This window comes from Kogia breviceps, chromosome 9 (genome assembly GCF_026419965.1).
Source record: "Kogia breviceps isolate mKogBre1 chromosome 9, mKogBre1 haplotype 1, whole genome shotgun sequence".
NCBI lineage: Eukaryota > Metazoa > Chordata > Mammalia > Artiodactyla > Physeteridae > Kogia > Kogia breviceps.
In genome coordinates, this window is record NC_081318.1 from 14751311 (window position 1) to 14774963 (window position 23653).

General features: G+C 41.3%; 1 protein-coding gene across 1 annotated transcript; it reads left to right on the forward strand.

Moving 5' to 3' along the window:
• Nucleotides 1–2378: 2378 nt before the first annotated feature.
• ZC3HAV1L (zinc finger CCCH-type containing, antiviral 1 like) lies at nt 2379–11844 on the forward strand. Its single transcript, XM_059074938.2, has 4 exons — nt 2379–2815; nt 3808–3943; nt 9639–9897; nt 11323–11844. Exons 1-4 carry the CDS (start codon nt 2442–2444, stop codon nt 11457–11459), a joined length of 906 nt encoding a protein of 301 aa, XP_058930921.1. The 5' UTR covers nt 2379–2441; the 3' UTR covers nt 11460–11844.
• The last annotated feature ends 11809 nt before the right edge of the window (nt 11845–23653 follow it).

The window sequence follows — 23653 nt, forward strand, 5'->3', positions numbered from 1 at the left end:
TGGTTGCTGCACGCGGGCTTTCTCTAGTTGCGGCGAGTGGGGGCTACTCTTCGTTGCGATGCGCGGGCTTCTCATCGCAGTGGCTCCTCTTGTCGCGGAGCGCGGGCTCTAGACGCGTGGGCTTCAGTAGTTGTGGCTCGCGGGCTCTGGAGTAAAGGCTCAGTTGTGGCACACGGGCTTAGTTGCTCCGCGGCATGTGGGATCCTCCCAGACCAGGGCCCAAACCCGTGTCCCCTGCATTGGCGGGTGGATTCTTAACCACTGTGCCACCAGGGAAGTCCCCACTCATTCGTTTTTAATCATAAAGCTTTGGATGGAGAGAGGAAACCTTTATATGGCAACATAGATATGATTAAAGTGAAGGTAAAATTTGCCATTTGATATGGACTTCAATGTCAATAAAACAATGTAGAGCCAACCCATTGCTGTCAAAAACACCTACATTCAAATATACAAAGTGGCTTCAAACCAAGCATGAGCAGATGTTTGAGTTTTTCCACTTAGTTATTTGTTCCATTTGTTTATTTACTTTGCCGTAGCAGGCTCTCAATTTTTCAGAAATGTTTGATGTTGCTACTCCTCCCCAAGGTTCTATCCTTCCATCTCTGTTCTTCACTTTATTTGTGCGGAGTGACCTCAGCAACTATCATAAATCCAATTACTAGTACTCTGATGTCACTCAGATAGTGTGTTCAATCTTTCTTAAACGCTTGACTTGTAAATACAACTGCCCACTGAGCATCTTCTCTTGGATTGTCCACTGCAAACAACACAATAAAAATTGAGATGATAATCCCTCAACTCCTGTTTCTCTTCTTTTATTCCTTATCCTGTGTAGCTTTTCTAGAAATCCATTCCTTTTTTTTTTTTTTTTTTTTTTCTTCGGTACGCGGGCCTCTCACTGCTGTGGCCTCTCCCGTTGCGGAGCACAGGCTCCGGACGCGCAGGCTCAGCGGCCATGGCTCACGGGCCCAGCCGCTCCGCGGCACGTGGGATCTTCCTGGACCGGGGCACGAACCCGTGTACCCTGCCTCGGCAGGCGGACTCTCAACCAATGCGCCACCAGGGAAGCTCTAGAAATCCATTCTTATTACTGCCAGGGATCTTTCTAAAACACCTATCTTACATTAGAAGTGTTAAGGAAAGTTAGTTACTTTTGTTAATTATGAAAATGATGTTAGGATTATGTAGGAAAATTTACCATTTTTAAAAATCATGCCTACTGAAGTATTTAGGATTGAATTACCTAGAAATTGAAATCGAAACTTAGAAATTCTCAGCCAAAATAATCAGGCAAATAAAATAGGACAAAGTGTTAAGATTTTATAACACGAGGAAATACATATATATGGGTGCTTATTTCACTGTCTTCTAATTTCCTGCTTGAAAAATTGCCTACTACAAATTTTTTTTAAAAACAAAAACAAAATTAAAAACACCTATCCTACAATATAGCCAGGCACTGTTTTTAAGTGTTGGGGATACAGCAAGGAATAAGACACACAAAATTCCTGCTTTCACACGTTTGAATTCTACAAATATATAAATAAGTAAGAAGAAAAACATGAGTGATAAGTTCCATGCAGAGACCGGGGTGCTACTTTATAGGAAAGGCCTTGCTAAAGACTTTGGTTTCTTTATGTGACATTAACTCATTTAATCCTCACAACCGCCCTGTTAAGACAGCAACTCGAGTTCCTCAGTTATGTTTTATTCATCTTTATACTCTGTCGCTGCATTAGCGGTTGGCTCAAAACATAGTCATTAAATCAGCATGGTGTTGGGCAAAAAGATAGCTCCTTAATAAATGTACAGATCTAAACAGGTGCTGTCCAACATAAATATAAAGTGAGCCATTTTACATTTTCTCATAGCTACATTAGAAGTAAAAGAAACATGAAATTATAATAACGTTTTATTTAAATATTATCAGTTTAACATCAATATAAAGTTTACACTCTGCATGCTAAAGCTTCCAAGTCCGGTGTATGTGTATTTCACACTTGAAGCACATCCCAACTCGCACTGGTCACATTTCAAATGCTCAACTGTGGCTAGCGGCTACGTCCTGAGGTCTTCCTCTCCCGGCTACCTAACTCCGACCAGCTAGGCACCTTCTACCACATTCCCTGTTTCATCTTCTTTGTAGCCCTTACCAGTATCTCAAATTCCCCCCGACTATACAAGCCCCTCCAGGCGAGGACTTAACCTTGAAGGGTGCCTGGCGCAGAACAGGCGCAAAATCAAGTCTGTCCCCGCCCGATCCGCGCCCATGGTGGACCCAGGCCCCGGGGCCCGCCTCTCTGCGCCGCGGCCCGCGGGCGGCCGCCCCTCGCCCGCCCTGCCCCCGGCCCGCCCCGGGAACGGGGTTTGTAGTCGTGGACGTGACTGGGAGGAGTCGGCCCGCCTCGGATTTCCGCACAGGGTGCCGGGCCGCGACCATGGCGGAGCCCACGGTGTGCTCGTTCCTCACCAAGGTGCTGTGCGCCCACGGCGGCCGCATGTTCCTGCAGGATCTGCGCGGCCACGTGGAGCTCTCGGAGGCCCGGCTGCGGGACGTGCTGCGCCAGGCCGGGCCCGACCGCTTCCTGCTGCAGGAGGTGGAGGTGCGGGAGGACCCGTGGGACGCCGAGGCTGAGGTGGCGGCCGGCGAGAGCGGCGCGGGCGGCGGTGGCGGCCCCTCGGCCTGGCGGGTGGTGGCTGTGTCCTCCGCGCGGCTGTGCGCTCGCTACCAGCGCGGCGAGTGCCAGGCCTGCGACCAGCTGCACCTCTGCCGCCGCCACATGATGGGCAAGTGCCCGAACCGCGACTGCTGGTGAGGCTGCGGGCGGGTCGGGGCGGCGGGCGGGACACGGCGGTCAGGGCGCACGGGCCGCGGGCCTGGCCTGGCCAGCCGGAAGCGAGACCCAGCTAAGAAGTAAGAAAAGGGGTCGTTGGTCCGGGCCAGACGCTCCCCTCCGGAAGGGCGGAAGGAAAGCCCCGGCGAGGGGCCCCTCCGGGTCCTTCGCTGGGAGGCCTCCTCGCGCTCCCAGCTGCGGAATGAGGCGGAAGATCGTACGGACTCGGACTTCTCAACCGCCTCCCCCCGCCCCAGATTGCAGCTTCTGCCCCCCTCCCCCCCGGCCCCCGAGATCCTCCACAGCACGGCCGGGATAAATCAGGTTGGGACTTTTGCATTCATTTCCACCAGTGGCCCTTTGGGGGCCATTGGCGGACCCCATGAGATTCATGGATCCTTTATCCAGAGATCGGCCCTTCCCACTTGAGCACAGAGTTTTACAGACGCGAGTCTGTGCTCTCTAGGTTTAGAAAGCGCGATTTGGTTTGACACCCCCCCCCCCCCCCAAGGAAACTGAGGGCTGGATGATTTGGAAGAGGTCGTTTGAGGCGGCCTCCTAACTCCAGTCTTCCTTGGTTTCCTCTAGCCCCCCCAAAGCGGGGTGGGGGGGAGGAGGCATGCATTCTTTTTAAGGTTGGTGGATGGTGGGGTGCGCAGCCGCTTGGGGTGGAGAAGGCCCATGGCGGTCCTCTGCAGAACCCACCCACGGGCACCCTCTGTCAAGGCAGGTGACTGGGGCAGGGGGTCCCTTTGGCCTTAAAGCATCCTCATTCAGAATTAAATGGCTCTGGGAGGGGAGTTGCTTCATCCCAGCTTTCTTATTATCAGAGCTTATTAGACTGTAGTATCCATGGGTTCATAGAAAATTGTGTAACTTCACCTGCAAGTTGAAAGTGACCCTAGGGAAGGGATTTGACAGTCTGGCCCCTTCTTCATCTGGGCCTCTGATCCAGACCTTTGTGTTCTAGGTCTACCTGCACCCTTTCTCATGATATCCACATACCTGTCAACATCCAAGTCCTGAAAAACCAGGGACTGTTTGGTCTCAATGAGGCCCAGCTTCGGATCCTTCTTTTACAGAATGACCCCTGCCTTTTACCAGAGGTGAGTCACTAAGGAGTCACCCTCATATTGTCTGCACCTTGAAAAAAGTCAGGGGAGAACATCAACAACCTGCTTACGGAGGACAGCCTGAGGGGAAGGGGGATGGGTATGACACAGTGCTGGCCTTTCTGCAGTCTACGATTTTATTGAGCTTTGATACACAAGAAGTGTGGTATAGAAATAATAATAATGGCTACTGGTTTTTTTGAGTTCTTACTGAATGCTGAGTAATTCATATACCTTAGCTGATTAATACCCTGTGAGTGAGGTATGCCTGTCCCCATTTTACAGGTGAGGCAACTGAGGCTCCATTAAATTACTTGCCCAAGGTCACATAGAAAATGGCAGATTTGAATTTAGGTTTTTTTTGTCTGATGATGAAGCCTGTGTTCTGTGAATTACCTGTTTATACTTTTGTTGACTTTTCTATCCAGGCGTTTGTCTTTTCCTGTTAATTTATAAGATGTCTTTAACGATACAGATCCCTTTTTCGGTCACATTTGTTACAAATATCCCCCCCCCCCATTTACTTTTTGGGGGCTTTAGATATTAATTTGAATTGCTTTGGAACTACATTATGTTGTTCCAAAGGTACCCATTATAATTGCTATAATGGCAGAATTAGCGCGTTTGTATCTGTTTAGCTATACACAAAGAATTTTTTAAACAGAAGGGTTGGACTCCCCAAAGAAAGTATCACGAGAGATCTTGGCAGGAAGGGAGAGGAGGATGCGGCAGCTATAGGGGGGCGGGGGGCGGTCTGTTTTGTCTCAGAGAGAAGGGGCAGTGCAACTTCTGTTTACCTTTAGTGTTTATGAAGTTTTTTGACTTATAGAAGCTTAACATTTTTCTGTTGTTAAACTTATTGCATTTTTTTCTTTATGGCTTCTACCTGAGTACCCTGGGTCCACCTCATCTTGTCATATTAGACTATGTCAGTGTTCTGTGAGCAGCTGATGGGTTGGCTGCGTTTAAGACAGGAGCCTGCCTTCGGTCTAATCATCTGAAACTGGAGGTGCGTGGCACGTGGCACAAAACATGGCCACTTAGACAGCAGGGGCCGTGGACAAGCACAGTGGATGAGGCAGGAGTGGTACCTCACATCTCGTGTGTGAAAATGCCTGGTGATTCCTTTCTGCCACACTCCTAAAGATTCAGTATGTAATATAGGTACAGTACACAAAAAAAGTCAATAAGGGGCAAGTATTGTGATATTGTGATTTATAATAAGAAATGTATATTTGGTCTTTGTCTCTGCCCCTGGCACAGAGTTCCTAAGACCCTTGGAATTTCCTAAATTTTTTTAAACTTTTTATTTTATATTGGAATATAGTTGATTAACAATGTAGTGATAGTTTCAGGTGTACAGCAGAGTGATTCAATTATACATATACATGTATCTTTTTTTTTCAAATTCTTTTCCCATTTAGATTGTTACATAATATTGAGCAGAGTTTCCTGTGCTATACAGTAGGTCCTTGTTGGTTATCCATTTTACTTTTTTAAAAAATTAATTTATTTATTTATTAATTTTTGGCCGTGTTGGGTCTTCGTTGCTGCACACGGCCTTTTCTCTAGTTGTGAGCAGGGGCTACTCTTTGTTGTGGTGCGCGGGCTTCTCACTGTGGTGGCTTCTGTTGCAGAGCACAGCTCTAGGTGCGCGGGCTTCAGTAGTTGCAGCACCTGGGCTCAGTATTTGTGGTGCACGGGCTTAAGTAGTTGTGGCACACAGGCTTAGTTGTTCCGTGGCATGTGGGATCTTCCTGGACCAGGGCTCGAACCCATGTCCCCTGTGTTGGCAGATGGATTCTTTTTTTTTTTTTTCACTGTTGTGGCTTCTCCCGTTGCGGAGCACAGGCTCCGGACGCGCAGGCTCAGCGGCCGTGGCTCACGGGCCCAGCCGCTCCGCGGCATGTGGGATCTTCCCGGACTGGGGCACGAACGTGTCCCCTGCATCGGCAGGCGGACTCTCAACCACTGCGCCACCACGGAAGCCCGGCAGGCGGATTCTTAACCTCTGCACTACCAGGGAAGTCCCTGGTTATCCATTTTAAATATAGCGGTGTGTACATGTCAAACGTGAGAGCGATAAAAAGTGACTTTTGTTATGTTCACGTGGTGACTTTTGGAAAGCCTCTAGGTAACCTAGGGATGGGAGCTGGTTTCCCTAAGAACCAATCATGTGATTAGAAGGTTGGAACTTTCAGTCGCACTCCCACCTCCTGGGAGGGAAAAGGGCCTAGAGATTGAGTTCAATTACCAATGGGCTGTGATTTAAACAGTCGTGCCCATGTAAGGAATCCTCCATAAAAAACCCAAAAGGATGCCTTTGGAGAGCTTCCAGGTTGGCGAACATGTGGAAGTGCTGGGAGAGTGGTGCCCAGATAAAGCATGGAAGCTCCTCACCCTTTCCCACATACCTTGCCCTATGCATCTCTTCCATTCAACTATTCCTGAGTTATATATCCTTTTATAATAAACTGGTCATAGAGACTCATACCGTCATATCTTCAAATATAAACTACTTTCATTAAACAGTGTGATACTGGTTCCAGAATGTGCAGGAGATCAAAGAAAACAGATCCTAGACCTAGCCCCCAAGTCAGAATAATCTACTTCTTCACAATTTACTAGAGCTGAGCAATAAGACCATATGTGCTTAATGCTGTCTTGTAGAAGCCTTAACTTATACTCATTTTGTGATTTTTTTTTTTATGTTTTTATTTTAATGCTTTTATTTTTCAAAAAACTGTTCTGGCTTCCTGTTTCTTCTTTTTTTCATTAATTGATTCTCACTTCTTTCCTTTTTCAGGTGAGCTTTGGACTCATTCAAATTCCTAAAACTTTTATTAGGAATTCTTTGGGGGAGGTAGGAATTGCACCAAAATTATGGGTTCATTTTAGAAAATTGGCATCACAGTCATAGGCAGCATACCATTTTTTGGCTTACTGATTGAAGTATAATTGATGTGCAATATTATGTTGGTTTCATATGTATGACGTTTAAATACATATGGAATGATCACCATGATAAGTCTAATAACCATCTGTCTCCATACAAAGTTATTACAGTGTTATTTATTTATTTATTTTTGCGGTACGCGGGCCTCTCACTGTTGTGGCCTCTCCCATTGCGGAGCACAGGCTCCAGACGCGCAGGCTCAGCGGCCATGGCTCACGGGCCCAGCCGCTCCGCGGCACGTGGGATCTTCCCGGACCGGGGCTTGAACCCGTGTACCCTGCATCGGCAGGCGGACTCTCAACCACTGCGCCACCAGGGAAGCCCTACAGTGTTATTGAGCATATTCGTTTTTTTTTTTTTCAGTACGTGGGCCTCTCACTGTTGTGGCCTCTCCCGTTGCAGAGCACAGGCTCCAGACGCACAGGCTCAGCAGCCATGGCTCACGGGTCCAGCCGCTCTGTGGCATGTGGGATCTTCCCGGACCAGGGCATGAACCCGTGTCCCATGCATTGGCAGGCAGACTCTCAACCACTGTGCCACCAGGGAAGCCCTGAGCATATTTTTTATGCTGTATATTATATCCCCATGACTTAAAAAACATTTTTTTATTGGAGTATAGTTGATTTACACTGTTGTGTTAGTTTCTGCTGTACAGCAAAGTGAATCAGTTTTACATATACATATATCCACTCTTCTTTAGATTATTTTCCCATGTAGGTCATTACGGAGTATTGAGTAGGGTTCCCTGTGCTATGCAACAGGTCCTTATTAGTTATCTGTTTTATATATAGTAGTGTGTATATGTCAATCCCAATCTCCAAATTTATCCCTCCCCCTTCTTTCCCCTCTGGTAAACATAAGTTGTTGATTTTTTTTTTTTTACATCTGTGACTCTATTTCTGTTTTGTAAATACGTTCATTTGTATCATATTTTTAGATTCCACATATAAGCCGTATCATGATATCTTTGTCTTACTTCACTCAGTATGACAGTCTCTGGGTCCATCCGTGTTGCTGCAGATGGCATTATTTCATTCTTTTTTTTTATGGCTGAGTAATACTTCATTGCATGTACGTACCACATTTCTTTATCCATTCCTCTGTTGATGGACATTTAGGATGCTTCCATGTCCTGGCTATTGTAAATAGTGCTGCAATGAACATTGGGGTGCATGTATCTTTTCGAATTATGGTTTTCTCTGGATATATGCGTAGGAGTGGGATTGCTGGATCATATGGTGGCTCTAGTTTTAGTGTCCATGCTGTTCTCCATAATGATTGTACCAATTTACATTCCCACCAACAGTGTAGGAGGGTTCCCTTTTCTCCACACCCTCTCCAGCATTTATTGTTTGTAGATTTTTTTGATGATGGCCATTCTGACAGGTATGAGGTGATACTTCATTATAGTTTTCATTTGCATTTCTGTAATAATTAGTGATGTTGAACACCTTTTCATGTGTCTCTTGGCCATCTGTATGTCTTCTTTGGAGAAATGTCTATTTAGATCTTCTGCCCATTTTTTGATTTGGTTTTTTGTTTTTTTGATATTGAGCTGCATGAGCTATTTGTATATTTTGGAGATTAATCCCTTGTTAGTTGATCCCATGACTTATTTTGTTTTTTTTAATTTTCTGAATATTTTTATTGACATAATTATTTACAATATTATATTGGTTTCAGGTATATAACATAGTGATTCAGTATTTTCATACATTATGAAAAATATCACTACAATGAATCTCACATGACTTATTTTATAACTGGAAGCTTGTACCTCTTAATTCCCTTCAGTTATTTCACCCATCCTCCACCCACCTCCCTTCTGGCAACCATTCATTTGTTCTCTGATACTGTTTTGTTTTAAACCAGGTCATTTGTGTCCACTAGAATTTTCCCACGTTTTAGGTTTGACTAATTGTGTTCCTCTAATATCATTTAACATGTTCCTCTATCCCCTGTATTTAATGTAAATTGATAGATCTGGACCTTTGATTGGATTTAGGCTTGATTTTGTAGCAAGAATTTTTTTGTATATTTGGTATAGTTAGGGTGACTAACGGTCCCTGTTTGCCTGGGACTGGGGGGTTTCCAGCCATGTCAGACTTTCATGCTAATACCTGAAAAGTTGTATTTCCTATTGCATCATCTCGAGGTACACAATGTCTGGTCCCAATGCAAATATTAATAATGCTCCCTGAAAAATGCCCTAGTTTGGATAATAAATGATCTGTTCATGCTTCCAGGTTGGTTTCCCTGGAAACAGAGCCTGACATAGTGTTTTAGGTGCATGTGGTATATTGAAGGAGGGATCCTTGGGGAAAATCTGTAAAGTAAAAAAGAGGGAAGGGAGAGCTACAAGCAAGGTGAAGTCTGGTCTTGACTTGATTCATGCCAGGGCTCTAGAGCAAAAATTACATTGAAGAATGGTTCTAGCCTTGAGGCAAGGGGGCCAGCCTTTTGTACCTGCATAGAAGTCACTCATTGGCTACAGGCTCTGGGATAGGAGGGCGGGCCCACTGAGAGTCAAGGTCAGAGAGGGGCAGCTGAACATTAGTAACAACTAGGGGAGATGTGGGTGGAGGAACTCTTATATACCCATCTGCCTTTCACCCATGATGATTTTAATATCCACTCATGATCAGAAGGTGCCATTTAGAGAAGCTGTCCTTTACTGGCTTAAGAGATACAGTGAAAATGAATGTCCTAAGTGTTGCTTCACTTCTGTACCAGGTCTGTTTGCTCTACAACAAAGGTGAAGCCCTGTATGGTTACTGCAACCTCAAGGATAAATGCAACAAGTTTCACGTGTGCAAGTCCTTTGTCAGGGGAGAGTGCAGGCTGCCGAAGTGCAAGCGGTCTCATCAGCTAATTCACGCCACATCCCTGCAGCTGCTGCAGGACCAAGGACTGAATATTCCAAGTGTCGTTAATTTTCAGATAATTGCTACCTACAAGCACATGAAGCTGCACAAGATGCTTGAAAATAAAGGTGAGACTCTCAGAAGTAGACTAAACACTGTCAACAGTGTAGTGCTGAGCTGAAAGTGAGTCTGGGGAAAAAGCACTTCCTGGGTTAATTGCTGCTCTGTCCTTGGGGAAGCTTCATCAGTCAACATTCTATGATATCGAACTGTGATTCTAACCAAAGGAGGGAAGGGATGGAGTTTATTTTCAGCGCTGCCAGCTAATAGCCTCTGCCCAAGTGTTTGAACAGTGTAGCTCCTCGGTAAGTTGGGGGTCAGGAAGTAGGAAGAACAGTCTTAACCACTTTGGTAGGAGAAAAGAGGAGGGAGGTGGGCTAGTGACTAGAATCTAGGTAAGGATAATGTAGGGATGGCTTTCTTTTATTAAATTGAGTTAAAGTTTTTTCTTAAATTTTTAGGAAATTTTAACCACATTACAGAAGAATTTGGAAAATAGAGAGTAAAAATAAAAATCACATATGACTCCATTCACTCTAATCCATAATAATTGGTACTATTTAATTACAGGCCCTTCAGTCCTGTTATAGAAAATACTAGTCCAGGGGTGGTCAAAGTCTGCATTAGTTTAGTATCTTACATTTTCACTTTCTACAACATCATAAATATCTTCTCATATTGCCACATAGTCTGTCCTTATTTTTTTTTCTTTTTCTTTTTTTTTTTTTTTGTGGTATGCGGGCCTCTCACTGCTGTGGCCTCTCCCGTTGCGGAGCACAGGCTCCGGACGCGCAGACTCAGCGGCCATGGCTCACGGGCCCAGCCGCTCTGTGGCATGTGGGATCTTCCTGGACCGGGGCACGAACCCGTGTCCCTGCATCGGCAGGCAGATTCTCAACCACTGTGCCACCAGGGAAGCCCTGTCCTTTTTTAAGGTCTATAAAGTGTGGCTTGGTCTTCTTAAATTACAATGCGAGAGTACTTATTCCATTAGATTTGCTTATAGCTGAAAATCAGTTTCACTGGGTGGTGGGCTTTGGAGAATTGCTGATAGGAAAACCAGATCATCAAAGTCAGAGTCCCTAAGCTTTAATATGGAATTTTCTTGTGTTGGGATGGTAGTGGCCGACTATGAGTGGTGGTGTGAAGGTAGGGAGGGCTCTGCATGAACCAGTGTCAGAGGTTGTGTAGGTGTGTCCCTAAATGGTGGCAGGGACGTTCTACCCTGGACTGTGGGTAGGGCCTGTTATTCTCTTCATCTGGTCTTGTTTAGTGGGTCTCTCCTAGCTATGAAATGTGACTTTCTGCTTGCTGTTGAGATATATAAATATATATGTATATTTTATTCCAGAAGACACGAACTCTCCAAATACAAAGTGTTGGAAGTTTTATTGGTGATCTGATTAGCTGGGCTGATGCTCCCAAAGTAGAATGAAATTTAGAGTGATAAAGGGGTATGTCAGGAAACCTCATCTCTTTCTTCTTCTTTTTAGATAATTCAGCTTCTTCTGCTGAGCATTCCCAGGGCCTTGAGAAACAAGGAGTACACGTAGCTAGGGCTGCAGAGGCCAGTCCTCTGGTCTCTGGCCCTGCTGAGTCAGTCAAGAAGCCATGTGCAGGTAAACCTTAGAGGACATCAGTGAAATAAGAAGAATGTTGTCCAATTGGAAGGTCTGAAAAGAAAGCTTCTGTTGAGATATAATTTGTAACCATTCATTCATTTAATCGTTTATTAATAATAGCCATAATGATACCTACCTCACAGGTGGTGGTGAGAATTAAAGAAGATGGAAAAGGAGAAAATTCCAGATTGGGAGGATAAAATTGGGGGTGCATGGTTGAGGATGAGGTTAGACATTGAACAGGAAAAGGGAGAGTAAAACCTGAGAGTAGATGAGGTCAGTCCTGGGCAAATCCTGTGGTTCCTGAGAGCTTTTTTCCCCGGCTGGCCGGCCAGACCTCTTAAAGAGGCTCCTGCGGACTTGTTCTGGAACCCAGCCAAGTGCTTTCTGTACGCCCATATACATAGGTTTGTTTTTTGTTTTTTTTGCGGTACGCCGGCCTCTCACTGTTGTGGCCTCTCCCGTTGCGGAGCTCAGGCTCCGGATGCACAGGCTCAGCGGCCACGGCTGACGGGCCCAGCCGCTCCGCAGCATGTGGCATCTTCCCGGACCGGGGCACGAACCCGCGTCCCCTGCATCTGCAGGCGGACTCTCAACCACTGCGCCACCAGGGAAATCCCCATAGTTTACATTGTGGTATTCAGGGACTACATACACTTTATGCTCTTTTTTTTGCTTAATATTCCATAAGCATCTCCATATTTGTTCACATTTATCATGTGTAATCATTTTCATGCACAGATACACTAATATATCATCATTAGCTTAACTAGTTCCATTATTCTGGGATATTTTGATTCTTTCTAACAAATTTTGAATATAACTCTTTTCTTAAAATCCACACAATAGGGCTTCCCTGGTGGCGCAGTGGTTGAGAATCCGCCTGCCTATGCAGGGGACACGGGTTCGTGCCTCGGCCTGGGAAGATCCCACATGCCACGGAGCGGCTGGGCCCGTGAGCCATGGCCGCTGAGCCTGCGCGTCTGGAGCCTGTGCTCCGCGCAACGGGAGAGGCCACAACAGTGAGAGGCCCGCATACCACAAAAAAAAAAAATCCACACAATATTAAATTTTTACGTTATTCTTTACTTTTGCTTCACTTATAGTTGCTGTATGATACTCTTGATTTTCATTTCTTTAAAAATGCATGCGGGAATTCCCTGGCGGTCCAGTGGTTAGGACTCTGTGCTTCCACTGCAGGGGGCATGGGTTAAAAAAAATAATAATTATATATATATGTATATATATATATATATATATATATATATATATATATATATATATATGCAAGTAAGTATTCTTCCGTATGTCTTCTTTCTATATGTCTTTATTTTGTGTAGTTTGTACATGCCCTTTAATTGCTGGGGCCCTCCTCTGTGCTGATGTGCTTGGCCTTTAATAGGCTCCTTAATTTTCGTAAAAGCATATTGACTGTATATGAAATGATATGCAGCTCTCATGGACCCATCCTCAGCCAGCACCGCAGAGTATATAACTTACGGGTGCTCACCAGAGAATTCTACCTCACTCTGTGTACTCTCCATTTCTTATTAAACTTTTACCAAAGTCTCAGATTCCTGTAGTATGAAGGATGCGTAGCTCATACATTCCTCTAAGTTGTATCCATTCTTTCTGTGATCAGGATGGACCATCAGAAATCTATATACCTCGCCCATTCCATACTGACTTCTCCCTTCCCCCCTTCTCTCTGCCCTTACCCACCCAGCTGTCTCTTTTGAGTTGTACCTGGTGTTTATTTCCTTGTTTTCATCAAGGGGTACCACAGAGAAGCAGCTTTGTGAAATTCTTTCCTGTGTTTGTTGTATTAATAGCCACAAATGTTGGTGTGTAAAGTGTTTTTTTTAATTTTAATTTAACTGTCTGGCAATAACATAACATTTGAGAAATAGGGCCAAAGTAGTGAGCTTCTCATCAAGCTAAATTCATTTAATTTAGAAAATTTTTAATCATGAAAACTTTTCTTTTCCATTGGGGGAGGTGTGCAAAAATGTCCTTTTTAAAGTGAAAAGGTGCTGTGTTTTCTCCTAATGGACAGTAAGAGTCATGCAAATTATGTTAATCTCTTCATTTTGGTTGCCAACAACAGTATTTCTGAAAGCTCTTATGTTTTGCGTATCTTGCTTCTTTTTTCTTAGTTACAATTTCTCCGGTGCTAATTTAAAAATTATCTTTATCTTTTATTATTATTATTTATGTTTTATTCTTTTACTGTTATATTTCTTTTGTAAGCCATGTTAAATCCTTAATGGAAACAGTATAGTGTATAAATGCATATTCTTTACATTAAAAGACTTAGTAGATTTTTACATTATTGTGTTCTTTTTATATATCTTATAATTATGCCTTTACATATGAAGTTATTGACCCTTTGCAATCTTTGTTGCAATATTTTATTCAATTCTAGACTATTCCATTTAATCTTAGTTCCATTGCTATTCATCCTATAAAAACATTTTATGTAATCATACCTGTCTCTTAGTTTAATTTGATGTTTCAGCTGTTAGAGAGTTATCAGATTAGAGTTTCTTTGGCAATTTATCAGTGCTTATGAGATGAAGCTGCACATCTGTAGGCTTCACAAATTCCAAATACCCTAAATTGAATGACTGACTTTCCTCCAGACTTGTTCCTCCTTTTGTTCCTTATTTTGGAGTGTCAGCACCAAATGACTTAAGCCAAAAACCTGCAAATTGTCCTATACTTTTCCTTTCTTTTTATTCCCTGTGTCAGATTGGTTACCCCGTGTTGCAGAATTTTCCACTTTAAAAATCTTGCAAATTTTTATCCTCTCTACCCCTTTCCTTCCATCCCCAACGCACTGCCTTCTTCTAAACCCTCATCACCTCTTGCATTTATTTTACAGATTTATAACTCAGTGGTTTTCAAGTGTGTCTTGTGAGAGTTTTTTGTAGGAGGTGCGAGATGGACCCCTGTTCCACTTCCAGGATGGTACCCCCATTGTAATTTTTAATATAATAGGCTTTTGTGGATGTCATTGATCTCCTTACCACCCTTCTCTCCCCCTGCTGCCTGGTTGACCTTTTGAAATGCAGACCTAACTGTATTGCTTTTTTCTGCCATAACCTTCATTGGTCCCCATCATGGAGGATAGAAGTCATAAAACCCAAATCCCTACAGGGACTAGAAAGTTAAGATAAATGGATAAAGTGAGGTGGATGTAAGAGGAATGGGGGAAGAGAGGAAGTGCTGTGGCAAACTGTCCCATCTAAAAGGGACAGCTGCCTCTTGCTTCCGCGTGGGAATGCGGGGCCCAATTTGACGTATCATCCAATTTGTCAAAAGCAGCCACAAATCCAGAAATTTTTATGAGAAATTTTCTGATTTTAAAATATTGACTTCTAATTTGAGTTCTTAAAATGCAGACCAATATTGCGTGTATTGACCTACTTGCAGTTTTTGGAATGTGCCATTTTATCTTGTGACTCTATTTGTAAATGATGCTCCCTCTAAGTGCCACTCCTTCCCTCCTCCTGCCTCAAAACCTGGCAAAATTAGATTATTTAAAATGTCAGCTTAACCTTTCCTGACCCCAAGACAGGCAGCTCTCCTAGTGTTCTCAAAGCTGTAGCACTTAGTACATTACATTGCAATGCTTTTATTCCCCGGCTTTGAGCAAAAACATTATTTATTCTTTTTGGTAATTATAACACTTGTTAGTTAAATATTTTTTGCCATATAATGAATTAAACTCTGCATTTGAATCTGTTGAATCAGTATCATATTGCTCTTATTGATTCTCTTTCTCCTCACATATTTTTAGTATTCAAAGAATCTTTTCTTCCCTAAGGAATGTGTTATATAAGGTAAACATCCTTTTGTTGCTTCGGTTTGAATTGTCTAGGTCTAAAATTAACTCTTTATGACTTGTGTTTATGATACTAATTCTTTCCATCAAGGAATTAAGTCTTCATTATTGACGTATTTCTTGATTTCTTTCATTATAATTTGTTCATGTTTTTGTTTAGGTCATGAATATCCCTTATTGCATAAATTCTTTCTTGGCTAAATATATCTGTATTGCTACTAAGTATGAGAATCCCTATCTTCAGAATGCTGTTGATTTTCAAAATATTTGTCTTTAGGTGAGTTGTCTTTGTTCTAACAGTATTAGATGGCTTGTTTGGTTTTTTTTTAAAATATAAAATTGTAGCTGCAAAAATATTTGTCTTTTCTTATGTATTTCTATGATATCTTTTTGTTAAAATTGTAATAAGATATTTTTGGATATTTCTTCATTTAATATGAAGTTAATTATTGGTTTTAAACAAATATTCTCTATTATAATAAGGGAAATAACATCCTTTATTCTTGTTTATTGGAAGCTTTTGGTAGGAATTGGTATCTTTTGATATAATCATATAATGTTAATCATTTAAGTTACCTAATATGATTATATTCATGGTTTTCATGATATTAAAACATCCTTAAATTCTTGAGTAAGCTCCACTTGATAATGCCATATATTCTTTTAATGTATTTTTTATCCTATTTGGTAACTTTCAAGTGTATGCATCTAAACATTCATAAATAAATTTCATTTATATGTTATGTGTATGTAGTAATTTCCTTTTTATGGCTATATTCTCAAAATATAAATTTTATTATAGGTACTGTTTTGAGTTTGTAAATTGATCTGTAATGTTATTATAATTTTTATTAAATTTTTTTTCCAGCTTTATTGAGGTATAACTGACATATGACATTGTGTAAGTTTAAGGTGTACAAGGTGATGATTTCATACATCTGTATACACATATATATTGCAAAGTGTTTACCACAGTAAGGTTACTTAGCACATCCATCCCCTCACATTCATTATTAGTTTGAAAATAATGTATTATGTATCCTTGAATTACTCTTATTATTTAGGAATATTTTTCCAAAAGATTTTTTTTGGGGAGGAAAATACAATAATATTGTAGAAATTTTGGAGAATACAGGAATTAAGTATTAAGAAGGAAGTCATATAATCACCCATAATATGACTGTGTAGAGACAATCACTGTTAATAATGTAGGATATTTCTTTCAGTCTTTTTCCATGCACATATTCTTAAATATTGAGAATGTACTATAAATACAATTTCATATTATGCTCTTCTGGATTGATATTGTTTTGTAAGCATTTACCCAAATAATTGAAAGCATTCACAATTATATTTGATAGCTGCATTATATTTTTTAATGTATCATTTATTAATCATAGTCCTATGGTTGGGCATTTATTATTTGTTGCATTTTAGTACACTTGATTTTATTTTTTATTTGGTTGTGCTGGATCTTAATTTTGGCAGGCAGGCTCCTTAGTTGCGGCATGCAACCTTCTTAGTTGTGGCATGTGAACTCTTAGTTGCAGCATACATGTGGGATCTAGTTCCCTGACCAGGGATTGAACCCAGGCCCCCGCCTTGGGAGTGCGGACTCTTAACCACTGTGCCACCAGGGAAGTCCCACACTTGATTTTTTTAGCGTAGTTTTTGGTTTATAACAAAATTAAGAGGCAGGTGCAGAGGTTTCTCATATACCCTCTGCTCCCACACATGCATAGCCTCTCCCATTATCAAGATCACTCACCAGAATGGTGTCTTTTTTAGCAAGGATGCACCTACTTTGTTTTTTTTTAGATGATTATTTTTGGGTTTTTTTAGATGTTTATTTTTAAAAATTAAAAAATTTTATTATTATTTTTTTAAGGCAAATCCATTTATTCATTATTTTTGGCTGCATTGGGTCTTTGTTTCTGCATGCAGGCTTTCTCTAGTTGTGGTGAGTGGGGGTTACTCTTTGTTGTGGTGCACAGGCTTCTTATTGTGGTCGCTTCTCTTGTTGTGGAGCACAGGCTCTAGGCACACAGGCTTCAGTAGTTGCAGCACACAGGCTCAGTAGTTGCAGCGTGTGGGCTCTAGAGTGCAGGCTCAGTAGTTGTGGCGCACGGGCTTAGTTGCTCCACGGCATGTGGAATCTTCCTGGAGCAGGGCTCAAACCCGTGTCCCCTGCATTGGCAGGCAGATTCTTTTTTTTTTTTTTTTTTTTTTTTGCGGTATGCAGGCCTCTCACTGTTGTGGCCTCTCCCGTTGCGGAGCACAGGCTCAGTGGCCATGGCTCACGGGCCCAGCCGCTGCACGGCATGTGGGATCTTCCCGGACCAGGGCACGAACCCGTGTCCCCTGCATTGGCAGGCGGATTCTCAACCACTGTGCCACCAGGGAAGCCCTGGCAGGCAGATTCTTAACCACTGTGCCACCAGGGAAGTCCCAGGATGCACCTACTTTTACACATCATTATCACCCAAAGTCCATAGTTTACCTTACGGTTCACTCTTAGTGTTGTATATACTATGGGTTTAGATAAAAATATAATGATATATATCCATTATTATAATATCATACAGAGTATTTTTACTACCTTAAAAAGTCTCTGTGCTCTGCCTGTCATCTCCCCTCCCCGACCCAGCAAACACTGATCTTTTTATTGTCTCCATAGTTTTGCTTTTTCCAGAATGTCATATGTTGGAATTACACAGTATGTAGTCCTTTTAGATTGGCTTCTTTCACTTAGTAATATGCATTTAGGTTCCTCCATGTCTTTGGGGGCTCATTTCTTTTTGGAGCTGAATGATATTCCATTGTCTGGATGTACCACAGTTTATCCATCTACCTACTGAAGGACATCTTGGTTGCTTCCAAGTTTTGGTAGTTATGAATGAAACTGCTATAAATATCCATGTGCAGCCGCCAAAAACAACGGGAACTACGAACCTGCAGCCTGCAAAAAGGAGACCCCAAACACAGTAAGATAAGCAAAATGAGAAGACAGGGCTTCCCTGGTGGCGCAGTGGTTGAGAATCCGCCTGCCGATGCAGGAGACACGGGTTCGTGCCCTGGTCCGGGAAGATCCCACATGCCGCGGAGCAACTAAGCCCGTGAGCCATGGCCGCTAGGCCTGCGCGTCCGGAGCCTGTGCTCCGCAACGGGAGAGGCCACAACAGTGAGAGGCCCGCATACCGCAAAAAAAAAAAAAAAAAAAAAAAATGAGAAGACAGAAAAACACACAGCAGATGAAGGAGCAAGATAAAAACACACCAGACCTAACAAATGAAGAGGAAATAGGCAGTCTACCTGAAAAAGAATTCAGAATAATGATAGTAAAGATGATTCAAAATCTTGGAAATAGAATAGACAAATTGCAAGAAACAGTTAACAAGGACCTAGAAGAAATAAAGAGGAAGCAAGCAACGATGAGCAACACAATAAATGAAATGAAAAATACTCTAGATGGGATCAATAGCAGAATAACTGAGGCAGAAGGACGGATAAGTGACCTGGAAGATAAAATAGTGGAAATAACTACTGCAGAGCAGAAGAGAGAAAAAAGAATGAAAAGAACTGAGGACAGTCTCAGAGACCTCTGGGACAACATTAAACGCACCAACATTCGAATTATAGGGGTCCCAGAAGAAGAAGAGAAAAAGAAAGGGACTGAGAAAATATTTGAAGAGATTATAGTTGAAAACTTCCCTAATATAGGAAAGGAAATAGTCAATCAAGTCCAGGAAGCACAGAGAGTCCCATACAGAATAAACCCAAGGATAAACACGCCAAGACACATAATAATCAAACTGTCAAAAATTAAATACAAAGAAAACATATTAAAAGCAGCAAGGGAAAAACAACAAATAACACACAAGGGAATCCCCATAAGATTAACATCTGATCCTTCAGCAGAAACTCTACAAGCCAGAAGGGAGTGTCAGGACATATTTAAAGTGATGAAGGAAAAAAACCTACAACCAAGATGACTCTACCCAGCAAGGATCTCATTCAGATTTGATGGAGAAATTAAAACCTTTACAGACAAGCAAAAGCTGAGAGAGTTCAGCACCACCAAACCAGCTCTACAACAAATGCTAAAGGAACGTCTCTAGGCAAGAAACACAAGAGAAGGAAAAGACCTACAAGAACAACCCGAAACAATTAAGTAAATGGTAATAGGAACATACATATTGTTAATTACCTTAAATGTAAATGGATTAAATGCTCCCACCAAAAGACACAGACTGGCTGAATGGATACAAAAACAAGACCCGTATATATGCTGTCTACAAGAGACCCACTTCAGACCTAGGGACACATACAGACTGAAAGTAAGGCGATGGAAAAAGATATTCCATGCAAATGGAAATCAGAAGAAAGCTGGAGTAGCAATTCTCATATCAGACAAAATAGACTTTAAAATAAAGACTATTACAAGAGACAAAGAAGGACACTACATAATGCTCAAGGGATCGATCCATGAAGAAGAGATAACAATTGTAAATATTTATGCACCCAACATAGGAGCACCTCAATACATGAGGCAAATGCTAACAGCCATAAAAGGGGAAATCGACAGTAACACAGTCATAGTAGGGGACTTTAACACCCCACTTTCACCAATGGACAGATCATCCAAAATGAAAATAAATAAGGAAACACAAACTTTAAATGATACATTACACAAGATGGACTTAATTGATATTTATAGGTCATTCCATCCAAAAACAACAGAATAAACATTTTTCTCAAGTGCTCATGGAACATTCTCCAGGATCGATCATATATTGGGTCACAAATCTAGCCTTGGCAAATTTAAGAAAATTGAAATCGTATCAAGTATCTTTTCCAACCACAACGCTATGAGACTAGATATCAATTACAGGAAAAGATCTGTAAAAAATACAAACACATGGAGGCTAAGCAATATACTACTTAATAACGAAGTGATCACTGAAGAAATCAAAGAGGAAATCAAAAAATACTTAGAAACAAATGACAATGGAGACACGACGACCCAAAACCTATGGGATACAGCAAAAGCAGTTCTAAGAGGCAAGTTTATAGCAATACAATCATACCTTAACAAACAGGAAACATCTCGAATAAACAACCTAACTTTGCACTTAAAGCAATTAGAGAAAGAAGAACAAAAACCCCCCAAATTTAGCAGAAGGAAAGAAATCATAAAGATCAGATCAGAAATAAATGAAAAAGAAATGAAGGAAACAATAGCAAAGATCAATAAAACTAAAAGCTGGTTCTTTGAGAAGATAAATAAAAGTGATAAACCATTAGCCAGACTCATCAAGAATAAAAGGGAGAAGACTCAAATCAATAGAATTAGAATTGAAAAAGGAGATGTAACAACTGACACTGCAGAAATGCAAAAGATTATTAGAGATTACTATAAGCAACTGTATGCCAATAAAATGGACAACCTGGAAGAAATGGACAAATTCTTAGAAATGCACAACCTGCCGAGACTGAACCAGGAAGAAATAGAAAACATGAACAGACCAATCACAAGCACTGAAATTGAAACTGATTAAAAATCTTCCAACAAACAAAAGCCCAGGACCAGATGGCTTCACAGGCGAATTCTATCAAACATTTAGAGAAGAACTAACACCTATCCTTCTCAAACTCTTCCAAAAGATAGAGGGAGGAACACTCCCAAACTCATTCTATGAGGCCACCATCACCCTGATACCAAAACCAGACAAAGATGTCACAAAGAAAGAAAACTACAGGCCAATATCACTGATGAACGTAGATGCAAAATCCTCAACAAAATATTAGCAAACAGAATCCAACAGCACATTAAAAGGATCATGCACCATGATCAAGTGGGGTTTATTCCAGGAATGCAAGGATTCTTCAATATACACAAATCAATCAACGTGATACACCATATCAACAAATTGAAGGAGAAAAAACCATAAGATCATCTCAATAGATGCAGAGAAAGCTTTTGACAAAATTCAACACCCATTTATGATAAAAACCCTGCAGACAGTAGGCATAGAGGGAACTTTCCTCAATATAATAAAGGCCATATATGACAAACCCACAGCCAGCATCGTTCTCAATGGTGAAAAACTGAAACCATTTCCACTAAGATCAGGAACAAGACAAGGTTGCCCACTCTCACCACTCTTATTCAACATAGTTTCGGAAGTTCTAGCCACAGCAATCAGAGAAAAAAAGAAATAAAAGGAATCCAAATAGGAAAAGAAGAAGTAAAACTGTCACTGTTTGCAGATGACATGATACTATACATAGAGAATCCTAAGGATGCTACCAGAAAACTACTAGAGCTAATCAATGAATTTGGTAAAGTAGCAGGATACAAAATTAATGCACAGAAATCTCTGGCATTCTTATACACTAATGATGAAAAATCTGAGAGTGAAATTAAGAAAACACTCCCATTTACCATTGCAACAAAAAGAATAAAATACCTAGGAATAAACCTACCTAAGGAGACAAAAGACTTGTATGCAGAAAACTATAAGACACTGATGAAAGAAATTAAAGATGATACAAATAGGTGGAGAAATATACCATGTTCTTGGATTGGAAGAATCAACATTGTGAAAATGACTCTACTACCCAAAGCAATCTACAGATTCAATGAGATCCCTATCAAATTACCACTGGCATTTTTTACAGAACTAGAACAAAAAATTTCACAATTTGTATGGAAACACAAAAGACCCTGAATAGCCAAAGCAATCTTGAGAATGAAAAATGGAGCTGGAGGAATTAGGCTCCCTGACTTCAGACTATACTACAAGCCTACAGTAATCAAGACAATATGGTACTGGCACAAAAACAGAAATATAGATCAATGGAACAGAATAGAAAGCCCAGAGATAAACCCACACACATATGGTCACCTTATCTTTGATAAAGGAGGGAAGGATATACAGTGGAGAAAAGACAGCCTCTTCAATAAATGGTGCTGGGAAAACTGGACAGCTATCTGTAAAAGTATGAAATTAGAACACTCCCTAACACCACACACAAAAATAAACTCAAAATGGGTTAAAGACCTAAATGTAAGGCCAGACACTATCAAACTCTTAGAGGAAAACATAGGCAGAACACTGTATGACATAAATCACAGCAAAATCCTTTTTGACCCATCTCCTAGAGAAATGGAGATAAAAACAAAAATAAACAAATGGGACCTAATGAAACTTAAAAGCTTTTGCACAGCAAAGGATACCATAAACAAGACCAGAAGACAACCTTCAGAATGGGAGAAAATATTTGCAAATGAAGCAACTGACAAAGGATTAATATCCAAAATTTATAAGCAGTTCATGCAGCTCAATAACAAAAAAACAAACAACCCAATCCAAAAATGGGAAGAAGAACTAAATAGACATTTCTCCAAAGAAGATATACAGATTGCCAACAAACACATGAAAGAATGCTCAACATCATTAATCATTAGAGAAATGCAAATCAAAACTACAATGAGATATCATCTCACACCGGCCAGATTGGCCATCATCAAAAACTCTAGAAACAATAAATGCTGGAGAAGGTGTGGAGAAAAGGGAACCCTCTTGCACTGCTGGTGGGAATGTAAATTGATACAGCCGCTATGGAGAACAGTATGGAGGTTCCTTAAAAAACTACAAATAGAACTACCATACGACCCAGCAATCCCACTACTGGGCATATACCCTGAGAAAACCATAATTCAAAAAGAGTCATGTACCAAAATGTTTATTGCAGCTCTATTTACGATAGCCAGGACATGGAAGCAACCTAAGTGTCCATCAACAGATGAATGGATAAGGAAGATGTGGCACATATATACAATGGAATATTACTCAGCCATAAAAAGAAATGAAACTGAGTTATTTGTAATGAGGTGGATAGACCTGGAATCTGTCATACAGAGTGAAGTAAGTCAGAAGGACAAAAACAAATACCGTATGCTAACATATATATATGGAATCTAAAAAAAAAAAAATGTCATGAAGAGATTAGTGGTAGGATGGGAATAAAACACAGACCTACTAGAGCATGGACTTGAGGATATGAGGAGGGGGAAGGGTAAGCTGTGACGATGTGAGAGAGTGGCAGGGACATATACACACTACCAAATGTAAATTAGATAGCTAGTGGGAAGCTACAGCATAGCACAGGGAGTTCACCTCTGTACATAGTGACCACCTAGAGGGGTGGGATAGGGAGGGTGGGAGGGAGGGTGACAAAAGAGGGAAGTGTTATGGGAACATATGTATATGTATAACTGATTCACTTTGTTGTAAAAGAGAAACTAACACACTATTGTAAAACAGTTATACTCAAATAAAAATGTTTTAA

Excerpts from the sequence above, each read along its gene's own strand:
- ZC3HAV1L (XM_059074938.2), top strand. The coding sequence starts at position 2,442 with ATGGCGGAGCCCACGGTGTGCTCGTTCCTCACCAAGGTGCTGTGCGCC. Across the intron at positions 2,816-3,807 it reads TGCCCGAACCGCGACTGCTG|GTCTACCTGCACCCTTTCTC; the intron begins GTGAGGCTGCGG and ends TTTGTGTTCTAG. Across the intron at positions 3,944-9,638 it reads ACCCCTGCCTTTTACCAGAG|GTCTGTTTGCTCTACAACAA; the intron begins GTGAGTCACTAA and ends CTTCTGTACCAG.